Source organism: Onychomys torridus, chromosome 6 (assembly GCF_903995425.1).
Source record: "Onychomys torridus chromosome 6, mOncTor1.1, whole genome shotgun sequence".
Classification (NCBI taxonomy): Eukaryota; Metazoa; Chordata; class Mammalia; order Rodentia; family Cricetidae; genus Onychomys; species Onychomys torridus.
In genome coordinates, this window is record NC_050448.1 from 69,405,310 (window position 1) to 69,419,864 (window position 14,555).

At 43.3% G+C, this 14,555-nt stretch overlaps 1 protein-coding gene across 2 annotated transcripts in view; it reads right to left on the reverse strand.

Moving 5' to 3' along the window:
* Positions 1 to 419: 419 nt before the first annotated feature.
* Positions 420 to 14,555, reverse strand: part of Snx27 (sorting nexin 27) — an 80,986-nt gene continuing 66,850 nt past the window's right edge. Inside the window, exons 8-12 of one of the 2 annotated variants that reach the window (XM_036190793.1) lie at positions 11,849 to 11,938; positions 3,769 to 3,918; positions 3,223 to 3,351; positions 2,534 to 2,593; positions 420 to 1,700 (exon numbers count right to left, since the gene is read on the reverse strand). In XM_036190793.1, the coding sequence (XP_036046686.1) occupies positions 1,653 to 1,700; positions 2,534 to 2,593; positions 3,223 to 3,351; positions 3,769 to 3,918; positions 11,849 to 11,938 (477 nt within the window). In that variant the 3' untranslated portion in view covers positions 420 to 1,652. Of the gene's footprint in view, positions 2,446 to 2,533; positions 2,594 to 3,222; positions 3,352 to 3,768; positions 3,919 to 11,848; positions 11,939 to 14,555 lie in introns of both variants that reach the window. The other variant, XM_036190794.1, reaches the window with a different exon arrangement.

A 14,555-nucleotide genomic window follows, 5' to 3' on the forward strand; every position in this document is an offset into this window, starting at 1 on the left:
ACTGCCAACTACACCCAATTCTGGCTGCCTTCCAGCTACATAAAGCCAAGAATGCCAGCCTCTAGAGGCTTCTATTTGGAAGGTAAAACAGGGAGGCAGGAACTCCAGGTCTATGAATATTACCCTAGTGACAGCCCTGGCCTGTGCCCCAAATGTCTTTCTTAGGTCCTAGGAAGTCTAAATGCAAGGGCAGATAAGGCCCTCTTCTACTTCTGAGACAGAGTCTCGTGGAACCCAGGATAGCCTTGAGCTCACTTTTTAGCAGAGGATGGGCTTGAACTTCTGACCTTGCTGTTCTCCCTTCCTAAATGCTGAGATTACAGGCGTTCACTGCCACACCCAGGTTTATGTGGTGCTGGGAATGGAACCTAGGGCTTTATGCAGACTAGGCAAGCACTCTACCAAGTGAGGCCCAGCCCCAGCCCCAGCCCCAGCTGAAGAACTCTTTGGGATTTCTCTCCAGTCCCCTTTGAAGTAAAAAGTGGAATCAACCAACATCAAGCGTATTTCCACTTCTTCCTGGGCCCTTAGCTGGCATGGGGAGGGCTATGGTTTGGTTGGCAGAGACTCAGACTCTCAGTTTACCCAAGCCACCCGTTCCCCAGACAACTGTTTAGGGAAGTCTTGGAGGATGTAAACAGGTGGTTATGGGACAGGAACAGAGGAGGTAAAACCCTTATAGATATGAGGCACTGCCTCCTTCCTTCGCTCCACACGTCTAACCTTTGTGCCTCGATGTCAAGCTTCACTCCCAGAAGAAGAGCTGCCTATGGAAGCTCCTCAGACTACCCTCAACTCTGCTCTGGGCCCTAAAGAAACAGGAAGGAGATGCAGAACAGACTAGTGAGTCACAGTGGGAGCGACGGACCAGGAAGCTGACTTGGAACTGAGACCATGGGTCTTTAGATTCCCTGCAGACGTGCAGTCTCACTGCTCTTGAGAAACAGCCTTTCTCCTCCTCAGCACCCTCTTGAAGATAAAGACACTACACTCCTTGCTCCTCAGACTCTATGGCAAACCAATAGCCAGAAACTGTACTCGATACAAAAAAGGGGGAAAACCCAAGCAGGTTGTAAACTTTTCGAGTCCTTCATGAGGAGAGGTATTTTCCCTGTAATTTTTTTTTCCTTTTTAAAGTTTGTTTCAAAATAAAGAGAGCAAGAGAGAGATCATGAATCAGTGAAGGTGTGTAAAAACACAAGCTAAAAAAGGTGCTGCCATCAATATGAAATTTAAAAAGAAATATATATGTATATACGTGCAGCTAATTTGTGTATATATAATTTTTTACATACATACATATATATGCTTGAACAGTGCAAATGGATGGAGTTCATAGTTCCAGTTTTAAAAATATAGTACAAGGAGAGTCTGTTGGTATGAGGCCCGGAAAAAACGACAAAGATACCTTTGGCGAGTTGGTTGGGCTTATTTCTGTCTGATCTCAGTGGACTTCTGGCACTATCAACCTGCTCTTCTCTACCAGCTCAGTTCCAGAGACGTGAAATTCATGGGGAAGTATTAATAACATTTAGCTTAGGACTTTGGGATATATGACTTTTTTCTTCGTTTGTGTTAATGGTTACTGTCTGGCATGGGAGACAAAAGGCTAAGAGGATGAGGACAAGGAGAAGGGGAAGGATGAGGCAAGGCTAGGTGGCCACATCCCTCTGCTGTGACCTCGTCATCTGGAAAATGTTCTGAAAGGAAAAGAAAAGAAGAATTACTGAGGAGCAGTGTGGTCTCCAGTCTGGAGACAGCCCGCGCACACAGCGGGAGCAGCAAGCCTGGCTGACAACTGGATCCAACTCCCCTCAGAACCACAGCCTCGGAGCACAGAGGACTCTCAATAGTACGGCCTGGCTCAGTCTTCCTGTTACAGGAGACAATTCAGATCTAAGGAGGTTGCTTTGCCCAAATCACAGATAAAAGAAACAGGAGAAATCCCAGATGACTTCCAGAGCCCAGTGTTCTTTCAACTATAGTAAGAACATCAACTTCCACGTGACTGACTGGATCTACTCATTTCCTGATTTTCTTTGAGAATAAGTAGCTAAGTCTTTCGACAGAGTCTTCTCAATTCTGTTCCTGCACTGATGCCTATAAACAACAGTCACAACAAATGCCCTATACATGCTGGCGGTTAGTGAAGAAAGGCCCTACTGTGACTCATCCGGTGAGATGACTAAGCTCAGGGCAGGAGCTCTCTTGGGTCAGCAACAACATGGAGGGTTATTTGATTAAAACAACAACAACAAAATCAAACAAACAAGCAGAAGAGGGTCCATGAAGTCATGAGAGATGGGAAAGCCTGCAGCCAGTGTCCACCCTCTACACAAGGGAAGAAGCCGGGCTTTTTTGCAGAGCCCATTCACCATCCAGAGGCCAGCCTCGCTGGGAGAATGTCCTGGCTCACATGGGACAATCAGTCTCTAACTAATATTCCTAGAAAGACAGAAATGGAGGTGAGGGTCCCAGTATTTGGTTTTAAACAAGAAGATGAAGAGACGCATCAGGAACTCTTTAGCATTACCTCTTTTCTCCACTTGAGCTCGCAGAACACCCTCTCAAAGCATTCATGCATGTAATTGAACTGGAAAAAAAAGGTAGCAATACTCACTGACTTCCCAAGACCAGGCACAAGAACATGCCTTTGAACTTTAGCTCTATCATCCCACCTTCCAAACCCACCCAGGATAGAAAAAAAAACCCTGCTGTGAACCATAGACGCAGACAGACCTGACAATCTATTGTTCTCTAGCTCCTTCTGGTGGTGACTATGACGTACAGGATGCAAATTTCACAATCCCAACAGGACAATAGTCAAACTGGTCCTTTTGATTTTATGGTTATCATCAAAGGAATAAAAGCATGTATTCAGGGGCTATAGAAATACTACAGAGAAACCAAGGGTGTGGTGGCATGCATCTTTAATCGCAGCACTCAGAAGGCAGAAACAGGTGGATCTCTTTGAGTTCAAAGCCAGCCTGGTCTACATTAATTAGCAAGTTCCAGGCCAACCATGGCTACACAGTGAGAGCTTGTCGTAAACAAACAAACAAACGACAGCAACAAACACCAACTATGGCAAGACAATGGAGAGAAAGAGTTCTCTGGGATTGTGACTTCGTTGCTTCCTGGAGCCCCAGATTCATGCTATTTTCCCTTTAGGGACTTCAAAAGTCCACTCTAGTTCCCCCATGCCTCCCATCTCCCACTCACATATGGTGTGAAGATTTTAACCCATCGAGGCTTCTTCTCTCCTCGTGCATATTCAAAACAGAAGGCCATTCCTTCTTCATCTGTGTCCCATCGCTGCATCTCATCCCATTCAAATGCTATTACCTGGTTCTAGACAGCCAAGAACATCAGAGTAAGGTCTACAGTTTAGGCCGAGGCAAAGGGATTCGGATGGAGAAATGCTCAGTGTTTCAGGGAAAGGTTATGATAAGAGAAACAGACTGGTGAGGTGACTCAGTGGGTAAATGCTTACTGGGCAAGCTGACCTGAGTTTGAGCCCCAGAACCCACACAAAGGTGGAAGAAGAAAATGACTCCACAAAGTTGTCCTATAACCTCCACACATGTACCATGTCATGCAGGCGTGTACGCACACACAGCATACACACGATAATCAAAGTGAGTAATTTGGTATAAGGAACCAGTGAAATAAGGATCACTATGGAATCTCTGATTGTCAGGAACTAAAACACTGAAATAACAAGGTGCCCAATGACAGACAGAGGCCCGGGCCCAGGTGATCTCTCACCTCCAGCTGTCCTTCTTCAGTACAGGCATGAAGTTTGAAGTGTGTGATGCTGATGGCTGTGATAACATGCCCCTTCCTCCTGGAGTCACAGGCACAGTGTGGGAAGATGATTTCATTGTAGCCCTCACAAGTCCTCAGCATGTTGAGGTACTAAAAAAATAAAAGTGAAAACCACGTCACAAAGACATTGAAGCACAGTGCAGTTGCCGGATGGACAAGAGTATTTCACCTAACTACCCACAGACCTGGCTTCTGACTTCACATTTGTCCCTGCCACGGGTCAGGCCTCTGTGGCAAAGCCTTTATCCCATTCTCAGCTTTTACCTTCATCCTTCTAACACCCAGTTCTTCACGTAAAAATGATACAGGAATGAAGTGACAGGAGAAGACACTGTAGTCCAGACACTAGCATTAGAAAGGAGTTAGTTGCCATGGCAGCCAGTGTGGTCCTCTTTTCCACTGTACTTAAGGGATGGGAATCTAATCTATCTTTGCTAATCAAGTTGCACTGATCTTAACGAAGACTACACAGCTCACACTCATAACATGTTAAAACTAAAATAAACAAAAGCCCCAATTAGTCAATTGTCATTTCAAAGAACCCAGATAGGAGGTGAACCTATCTTGAGGTTATTCGTCAGAAACAACAATTAGAACTAGATCCCTACACTTACCTTTCTTCACATCAGCTAATTCCTAAGTGCGCAGTTGTCCTGAGTCTCGTGTGTGTGTGTGTGTGTGTGTGTGTGTGTGTGTGTGTGTGTAACTGTCAACTCAACACACTCTAAAGTCAACTGAGAAAGGAGGTTCAATGAGGAACTGTCTAGACTGGGTTGCCTGTGGGCATGTCTGTGGGGAGTTATCTGATTAAACTGATATGGGAAACAGCCAAAACATGGGTGTCATAACTCCCTGGCTTTGGGTATTAGACTGTCAGAAGAGAAAAAGGTGAGCTGAACATAGGTATGCATGCATGTATTGTGTGCAAGTGCTGTGAAACGTGGAACAGTCTGGAACTGCAAACTAAAATAAACTTTAGGCTGCTTGTCAGGGTATTTCACCACAGCAGCATGGATGGAACAAAGACAACGTGACTCCTCATAAAGCATCTGGACCCACACAAGTGAATACCCGACCCTCACAAGATTAATCCAGAGAGGGCTGTGGACTCTGAAGGTCGCTCAGCCTTGTTCCCACTACTGTTTCAGCTGGTCTTGAACTCATTCACACTCCAAGTTGAGCAAGAAAGAAGAAGACATACGGATGGATTGTAAAAGAGATGAGAGGAGATGAGGAGGAAGTAAAGGTTCATGGTCCCTGAGCCAGTGTCCTTTCAAGGACTGCCTGGGAAACAAGCATACAGGATTGAGCCTCCACACCCTCAAATGAAAGTCACGAAGACCAGCCACTGTTGGTATGGGCAGAGGCACACTACCTTAGGTGACTTCAGCTTATGGGCAGGAATTCCAAACTGAGAGCCAGACAGTTCTTCTCTCTTATAAGAAACGACACAAGCACAGAGACACTAGGCAACCTGTGGCTCTGCTACTGGGGACTGACGCTCCTGCTGTTGGGGCTTAGGTGTCGGGGAGGGGCCACACGCTACCTACTTTATACTTCTTCAGTACAATAACTTAGAAGATGGGAAATTACAACGAACAAGGACAGAGGCCAGTGAGTTCAGAAGAGCCAGAAGGCTTCAAGCCTGTTGCCCCCCCCCCCCCCACCGCTCCATCCGTCTGTCTGTCTCTTCCCTTTCTATTGTCCTTCCTCCACCACTGTTTACTGCTCCAGCTGCGACACACAGGTAAATATGACAAGGTAGGTGCACGGAACCTTCTCAGACAGACCCAGCACCAGGCCTGGGACAGACAGCAGCACACGGAGGGGTGACGGACGGGTCACCGGGCTGGGCTCAGGTTACCTCGCGCTGGAGTCCAAATGCATTATTTCCTAGCTATAGACCTTTAGGCAAGTTACTCAATCCTGGACGCTTAATTTCTTACTCTATAAAGTGGGAGATAATGACAGCACCTAAGTCATATTATTATTTGTTAGCATCAAATATAAAATACTTAGCACAGAATTTGATGCTTAATTAGATAGTTAATAAATGATAATTTTTAAAAAATCTGCTTTTGTTTTCTTGTTCAAGACAAAATTTATCTGTGTAGCCCTGGCTGGAACCAGGTTGGCCTCGAACTCAAAGATCTGCCTGCCTCTGCCTCCGGAGTGTTGGGATTAAAGGTGTGTTGCCACCACTAGCCAGCAGTTAAAGTCTTTTTCAAAGCTCCATTATCGTTATCCAAAGGGCTCAACCATTTCCCCTCTCAATCGCTTGAGAGCTAGAGGAGTGAGGGACACCCACTTGGTGTACAAAAAGTATGGTTATGAAATGACAGATCTGGAAATTACTTTTAAAAACTCCAGAGCAGAGGGCTGGAGAGATAGCTCAGCATTTAAGAACACTAGCTGTGCCTGCAGAGGATCAAAGTCTGGTTCCCAGCACCCACACTGGGGCTCACAACTATCTATAACCCTAGCTCTAGAAGATGACACCCTCTTCTGGATGCTTTGGGCACTACATGCATGTGGTACACATATAGACAAGCAGACAAAAACACACACAACACATTAAAAACAAAAACAATTTCCAGGGTAGGGACTGGTAGTGTTAACTCAGTGATACAATACTTGCCAAACATGTGTGAAGCCCTGGGTTCAACCTGCGGCACCACAGAGACCAAGCAAATAAAAAAACCAAAAACTCCAGTACAAGACAGAGCCAACCAAAGCATGCAGGTTAGAAAGGTAAAGACTGCCAGCTAGCATAGCAGGTGGTAAATGGGGCCTTCTGTACCTTCTGTACCATCCTTTCAGATTCTCTGCAAGTTAAAAAATTTACAATAAGCTGGGCAGTGATGGTGCACATCTTTAATCCCAGCACTCGGGAGGCAGAGCTAGGTGGATCTCTGTGAGTTCAAGGCCAGCCAGATCTATAGAGAGAGATCTAGGACAGGCACAAAGCTATACAGAGAAACCCTGTCTTGAAAAACCAAACACACACACACACACACACACACACACACACACACACACACACACACACAGAGAGAGAGAGAGAGAGAGAGAGACAGAGACAGAGACAGAGAGAGAGAGAGAGAGAGAGAGAGAGACCAAAACCCAAAAAACCTTACAATAAAATAGTAAAGGGGAAAGAAGCGCCCTGAACCCAGGCCTCCAACATTCCATCCAAGCCATACTCCTAACATAATCATTAGAAACACTGGTAGGCTCAATACACAGCTATTCTACTCAATGGCACTTACAAAGCTGTAATGCAGGTGGGTGTCACAGAACTTGAAGATTAGTTCTGCTCATGTTCTTTAACAAAAAAACAGCCGGCATAAGAGAAATTCATTGACAATTGTCTTCTTTGGGACACACATCTGCTGTTCTGACAAACATATCTGCCATATTCCTAGTAGGGCATTTGACTGTACAGATTTTTTGTGGGGGAGAGGTAGGGTCTTATGATGGAGCCTGGTAAGCTGGCCTGGAACAGGTTAAGTACACCAGGCTACCCTTAAACATGTGCTTCTGTCTCTGCCTCATGAGTGCTGGAATCACGTGTTTATACCACCATACCAAGCCCTCTGTAAAAAATTTTTTGTTTAAAGCAAGTGTAGATAAAGACAAAGATCAGAAAAAGCGACCAGAAGAGATATGGATCTCTGTGTATCCTGAATGCTCTGTGGTACTAAGAAAGTATTATTCCTGGGGCCTTCCCACTGGGAAAAAAAGGCCACCTAGAAGTAAAGGACACCCTCTTTCCCTTGATTCCGGGAAACATGCACTGGAGTTCTAATCCCACTGCAAATCCTAGCTCTACTCTGACTAGTCAGTCACATGATCCTAGACACTGTGGTTTGAACATGAAATGCCTCAGATAGGCTCATGTGTTTGAACACTTGGTCCCTAGCTGGCTGGCACTGTTTCTGGAAGGCTGTGGAACCTTCAGGAGGGGAGCCTTACTGGAAGAAGTAGGTGACCAGAGGCAGGCCCTGACCAGCTGTTCCCGACTCCTGTCACCAGGACGGACTGTATCCCTCTAACTGTAAGCCAGGGTAAATTCTTCCTCCCTTAAGTTGCTTTCTGTCCGGTATTTGGTCACAAGAAGCAGGAAAAGAACAAGACATTGGGGAAGGCTTGCACTCTGAGTGTACTTTGTAAAATGAGGCGAACACTTCATAACTAGTCTAGAACAGGACTAGCACAGACCGAATCTCCTCTTCCTGTCCTTGGAGTCAATGATGTCACATTGAAAGCAAAAGACCTTCAAGAGAGTTTTTACTGGCCTAAAAATAATCTGAATGGAAACTAAGGCACTCATGTCCTTGATGAGAAGCCAGATATAGTCTTACTGGGACCAAGGTCTTTGGAGACTCTCAGGTTGGCACGATTTCTCAGGTTTAAGTAGACAATCCCTACACTGTTGAATTTGTAGCAAACTTGAAAAGAACATTGAAAATTTACATAGATTCAAAATTAGAAAGGTAAATTTTTATTTCTAACATATTTACAACATGTATCTAAAAAACAATATTTTAAAGCTAGGCATGGTGGCATATACCTAGACAGCAAGTACAACCCTAGCCTGGGCATAAGACAGCCACATAGAATTATTCTGTCCATTCTCAATTTTAAATAGTTAACTATGATTTTGAATCATTACATATGACTTAGATAAGTGAACCACTTGGGTGGAAGAGGAAAGATATAGTGAAGGACATTTTATAAATAAATGTTTAGTAGTTACTAAGAGAGAGGTGTGGTGCCTAACAGAGCAGTATACCAGGTGAATGGGCTAACGATCCAGTCTAAAGAGTCCTGTTCTCCCAGCTGACCTGCCAACGGACAGACCAGGTCTAATGAAGATAAGGGCCTGAGAAGAACCTGGGGGGCCAAAAGTCTCCCCAAACTTGAACTGAGATTCTGAAGCTCTTCAGGTTTCACAATCTCAAGGATGCTTTTTTGTTTTGTTTTGTTTTGAGACAGAGTTTCTCTGTGTAACACCTCTGGCTGTCCTGGAACTCGCTCTGTAGACCAGGATAGCCTTGAACTCACTGAGATCCACCTGCCTATGTCTCCCGAGTAATGGAATTAAAGGTATGTGCCACAACTGCCCAGCTCAAGTATGCTTTTTAAAATGTTTTACTTTTATTGTATTATATGCATGTTTGTCTGCATGTATGTTTATACACCACATATATACCTGGTGCTGTGGAGGCCAGAAGGCATCAGATCCCTCGGAACTGCTCTTAGACATTGTGAGCTGCTGATGTGGGTGCTGGGAACTGAACCTCGGTCCTCTCCTAGAGCAGCCAGTGCAGTTAACCACGGGGCCATCTCTCCATCCCACAAGACCTCACTAAGTAGCCCTGGCTGGCCTGAAGCTCACTCTGCAGGCTGGCCTCACTCACAGTGATCTGCTCATATGTGCCATCACACCTGGTCCCAGGGCTACTGTCTTAAAGAACAGCTTCACTCACAGTGATCTTTCCTTAGCCAAAATTCTGCCAATATTTAATTATACTTTAAAGATTTTTTTATTTTCTATTTTAGCTTGTGTTGGTAAGATGGTTCCCTGATTTCTGGTGATTTTCTATGGAAAAGAGATCCCCCCGCCCCTGGAACTCACTCTGTAGCCCAGGCTGGCCTTGAACTGACAGAGATCCACCTTGCTCTGCCTCCCGAGTGCTGGGATTAAAGGCATGCGACACCGCCGCCTGGCAGAAAAGAGATTATTATTTTTTTTTTTTATCATGTAAGTGATAAAATATCCTTTCTAGATGTAGGTTATAGGCTATTTACCTTTTAACTTAATGGTTTTCTGTGTATGTATATGAGGTGATGAATGATGTCAAGACATGGTCTCACTATGTGTCCAGGCTGATTTCAAACTCAAACTCATTAGACAGACAAGTCTGGTCTTAAATAATGATCCTCTTGCTTTAGCTTCCTGAGGTCTGAGATTATAGCTTTATACCACCACACCTGGCCCAATTAAAGCAATAAATTAACTTAAATGGATAATAAGTACACAGAAGGTAAAAAAATAATTCAAGTAGTGTATGAGGATCATTAGCAATGCATCTGCTGCTGTGTGATACACATGGAACACTGCAAAATTTCAGCTGTCAGTGATATGCCAAGAGAGAAATTTATATTTATAATTTATAATATACTACATTATGCTATAAATTATATTATATTGTAAATATTTATAATTACAAATTTGTAAATGACTGAACATTTTATAAGTATTCTTTACCAGTTTTATTTTTACTATTTTTTTTTTACAATGTCCACCACTGTATTTATGGCAGATACAAATTAAAAACTAATTTAAAAACATTTAAAGAACATGCTAGGCAGAACTGTCTAACAGAACTTCCTGTGATGCTGAAAATGTTCTAGACCTATATTGTCCAACATGGCAGTCACTGGCCACACAGGACTACATTTAGCATTTAAAATGTGGCCAGTATAACCAAAGGAGGGAATTTTAAATAATTTCAAATTTAGGGGCTAAAGAGATGGCTCAGCAGTTAAGAGCACTGGCTGCTCTTCCAGAGGACCTGAGTTCAATTCCCAGCAACCACATGGCAGCTCACAGCTGTCTGTAATTCCTTCCAGGGGATCTGACACCTTCACACTAATGCACATAAGATAAATTTAAATACATTTTTTAAAAATCAAATTTAGATTTAAAAAGCCACACACGAAGCCAGTAGTGGATAAATCAAATACAATTCTAGGAAATCATACATTTGAAAAAAAGCACTACTGAGCATAACTGTCTAAACAAATGGAGAAAAATAAGTTGTAAAAGTAATCGCTGTGCTAACCACAACTAAACTAAGTGTTAATATAAAGACTTAACTGAATGTGGTGCCTTGTTCTTGTAGTCTCACCATCTGGGAAGCTGAAATAGGAAGTTCAAGGGTAGCCTGGTCTGTACTGACAGTTTGAGGCCAATCTGGGCTACATACCAAGCTCCAGGCTAATTGGGGCTAAGACATGCTCTGGAATTGATAAATACTAAAAAGTCCTTTAAAAAAAAATCTAAATACTAGGTTTTTACAGAATATTTAAATTATAATGTTAGGGAGGTTTTTTAGATTTATTTATTTTATGTGTATGAATGTTTTGCCTACATGTATATAAGAATACCATGTGTGTGCCTAGTGCCCATAGAGGTCAGAAGATCCCCTACAACTGGAATTACAGACAGTTGTGAGTAGCCATGCAGGTGTTAGGAATCGAATTCAGGCGCTTTGCAAGATCAACAAGTGTTCTTAACCACTGAGCCAACTCTCCAACCAGTGTTGTGTTTGTTTGTTTTTTTCCGTCCGTCCGTCCCCCCCCCCCCCCAGCTGAGGATCGAACCCAGGGCCCTACCACTGAGCTAAATCCCCAACCCCAGTGTTGTTTTAAACATCACTCTGCTGCTGTTCTGAGACAGGACGCATGTAACCCAGGCTGGCCTTGAACTCACTAGACATTTAAGGACAACCTTTTCTTCCTGTCTCCACTTCCAGAGTGGTAGGATTACAGAAGTGGATCACTATTCCCAGCTTTGTCTTATCACATCTTCATGCAAAAGAATATTGTTTAGTTATTATTAACAAAATTATGTACCTATGTGTAATAATCTAAGTTTTTGATGTAATAAGTAAGGAAACACAATGGGATTCTACATCAAAGTCTGTATGTACCCCCTCTTAATTAAGTAAACCTCTCACCAGGTTGTAGTACCTTTCAAAATTGACTAGGACAAGAAGTTTAAGAGGTAATCAGGGCATTTTATACAAGAATTCGGGCCGGGTGGTGGTGGTGCACGCCTTTGATCCCAGCACTCGGGAGGCAGAGCCAGGTGGATCTCTGTGAGTTCGAGGCCAGCCTGGGTTATAGAGTGGGTTCCAGGAAAGGCGCAAAGCTACACAGAGAAACCCTGTCTCGGAAAACAAAACAAAAACAAACAAACAAACAAACAGGATTTGAAGACATAACTTACCATGACCATTTTCCTTTGTTCATACAGCTTCTGTAACTGGTAAGACTTCTCCTCGGCTTTGATGTAACCTTTCTTTACATCATCCACAGCCTATCACAAAGCAAAGGCATAGAAAGAGAATTTATTCAGATGCATTGTCAGGAAACCTTGTATTCACCTAGACCACCACCACCATCATCATCATCGCCATAGTGAACTGTCACCACACAGGTGTATTTACTAGAATAACTAGTACTAAAGGAGAGTGGCAGATGAGAAATCTCTTGTCAAGAGTCAATTTAAACACATGAAAACATTGAAGAGAGGAAGGAGAGAGTACACACTATCTATTAAAGGTAACAATGATACAACAAAGTGTATGGCGGAGAGTGTGCAGTGTGTACTCAGAACAGGAGCAGCAGTAATCAGTGACTGGAGAAGCCAAAGGCAGATCTCCCTGGGCAGGCTGAGTGAGAAAGACTCTCAGATGAAGTCAGGGAACATGAATAGGTGTGGCCGAAATTCATTTAGGAAACACATCTGCTGGACTTAAATAAAGGCTATTTTGACCTAAGGCAATGAACTTAAGTATGGAGCTAAAATAAGCATGTTCATTTTCTCTCTTTCTTTCTCTTTCTCTCTCTCTCTCCACACACACACACACACACACACACACACACACACACACACACACACACACACACACCAGGATGAGGAAGGACTGGAATAAAGGAGAACACAGATGTTGTAACACTAAGCTACAAATCACCTCCCATAGTTTTGTTTCTTTTTTTCCTAAGTCAGTTTCTCACTCAGGCCTGTTTGGAGTTCACCATGTACACTAGACTGGTCTTTAACTCATGGTTCTCTTGGCTCAGACTTGAGTTCTGAGAATACAGATGTGTGTCATCATACCTGGTTGCCCAAAGTCTCAGAAAAGAAAATAGTTCAAGATTGAAGTCCAGAGACTGCATCAACTCCTGGCTCTATGCCCTGCCATTGTGGAACATTACTGTAACTATGTAAAGGTGTGTTGTTGCGTTTGTTTATGCTGAGTTTTGTTTATGTTGCATTTGTTCAACTATGTAAAGAAGTGTTGCTGTTTCACCTTGCCTACCTAAGGCACCTGACTGGGCTAATAAAAAGCTGATCAGCCAATAGCTAGGCAGGAGAGGAATAGGTGGGGCTGGCGGGCAGAGAGAACTCTAGGCTGGAGGAGAGAGAAGAGAGAATGAAGGAGAAGGGAGAAGGCACCTGAGGCCGGCCGGCCAGACACCAAAGAAACAGTGAAAGAAAGGTAAACCCCACGGCAAACTGTAGATGAAAAGAAACAGGTTAAGTTATAAGAGCTAGTGAGAAAAGCGTAAGATAAGGCCAAGCATTCAGAACTAATAATAAGTTTCCGTGTCTTTATTTGGGAGCTGGGTGGTGGCCCAAAAGAAAGCCTGCCACACCCTGCCAATGTTCACTTCAGAGTCATCCAAACCCACAGCTCCACAGACAATCACACGATCAGATAACAGCAAAGGATGACAACACTGCTGGGCAGAGGTGGCACACTTTAACTCCAGCACCTAGGAGGCAGAGGCCGGAGGATCTCTAAGTTCAAGGCCAGCCTGGGCTACAGAGCGAGTTCCAGGGCAGCCAGGGCTTAAACAGAGAAACCCTGTCTCAAAAAAAAAAAAAAAAAAAAAAGACAGAACTTAACAATCTTTTGAAGTGATAACAATTTTATGAAAATATCTCTTGCGTTCAAAGGGACAAAGCATTTGCTGGATGTCACAGCCAACTTAATAATACAACTTGAGCTCACGAAAGACAAAGCCTACTATCCTACTGTGTGCTCAGACTGTTTGGGTTTAACCCAACTTTAAGAGAACACACACAACAACCAACCTTAATACGCCTTGATTTCCCATTTATAACCTAAGCTAATGCATTAAGTTATATTCTCTTCCAGTCTCTAAATTCAGAGGAGTGTGTTGCGGGTGTGTGTGTGTGTGTGTGTGTGTGTGTGTGTGTGTGTGTGTGTGTTAATCATTTGCTGAAAGCAGCCAATAGGTTGGAAGCAACCTTATAAAATAAATATCAGCCATAAGTATTGGAAACAGCATATGAATATAGCTTAATAACATTTGTTTACAGTACATTTGTTTTTCTGAGTGCTCTGGAGTTAGCTGGAGCCAGGAAAGTTTCATCCCATGTAAAATTCTATTAAAGATTTCTATAAAGTACCCCTTATCCCTTCCCCATGCTTTATCTTCTGTGTTAGTCAATAAATAGAGAGCAAAGCCCTCTGTTAGGGATAGTCCACAGCAGAAAACTGTTCAGGCAGACAAAGACACACACAACAGACAGACCAGTAACCAAACTACAGACAGAGGGATGAACGGAGAGAAATAGAAAATTTAAATTTAAGCTTGCTCTTTTCACTGATGACCAAATAAAAGAACTTGATTTTTGTTTGGTTCTAATTCCCAATACATGCAGTGGTATTTGTCACAACATAAATCCTACCTAAGCATTTGAGGAATACTTCCTAGGGCAGAGGGTAACCTACTCTAGTAATTCTGAGAGAACTTTCTACATGTGTTAGTGAGATGTTTTCTTTTTACACACACACACACACACACACACACACACACACACACACACACACCCCTCACACACACTGTAGCTCAGACTGGTGTCAAATACACAGCAATCCTTCTTCCTCAGCCTCACGAGA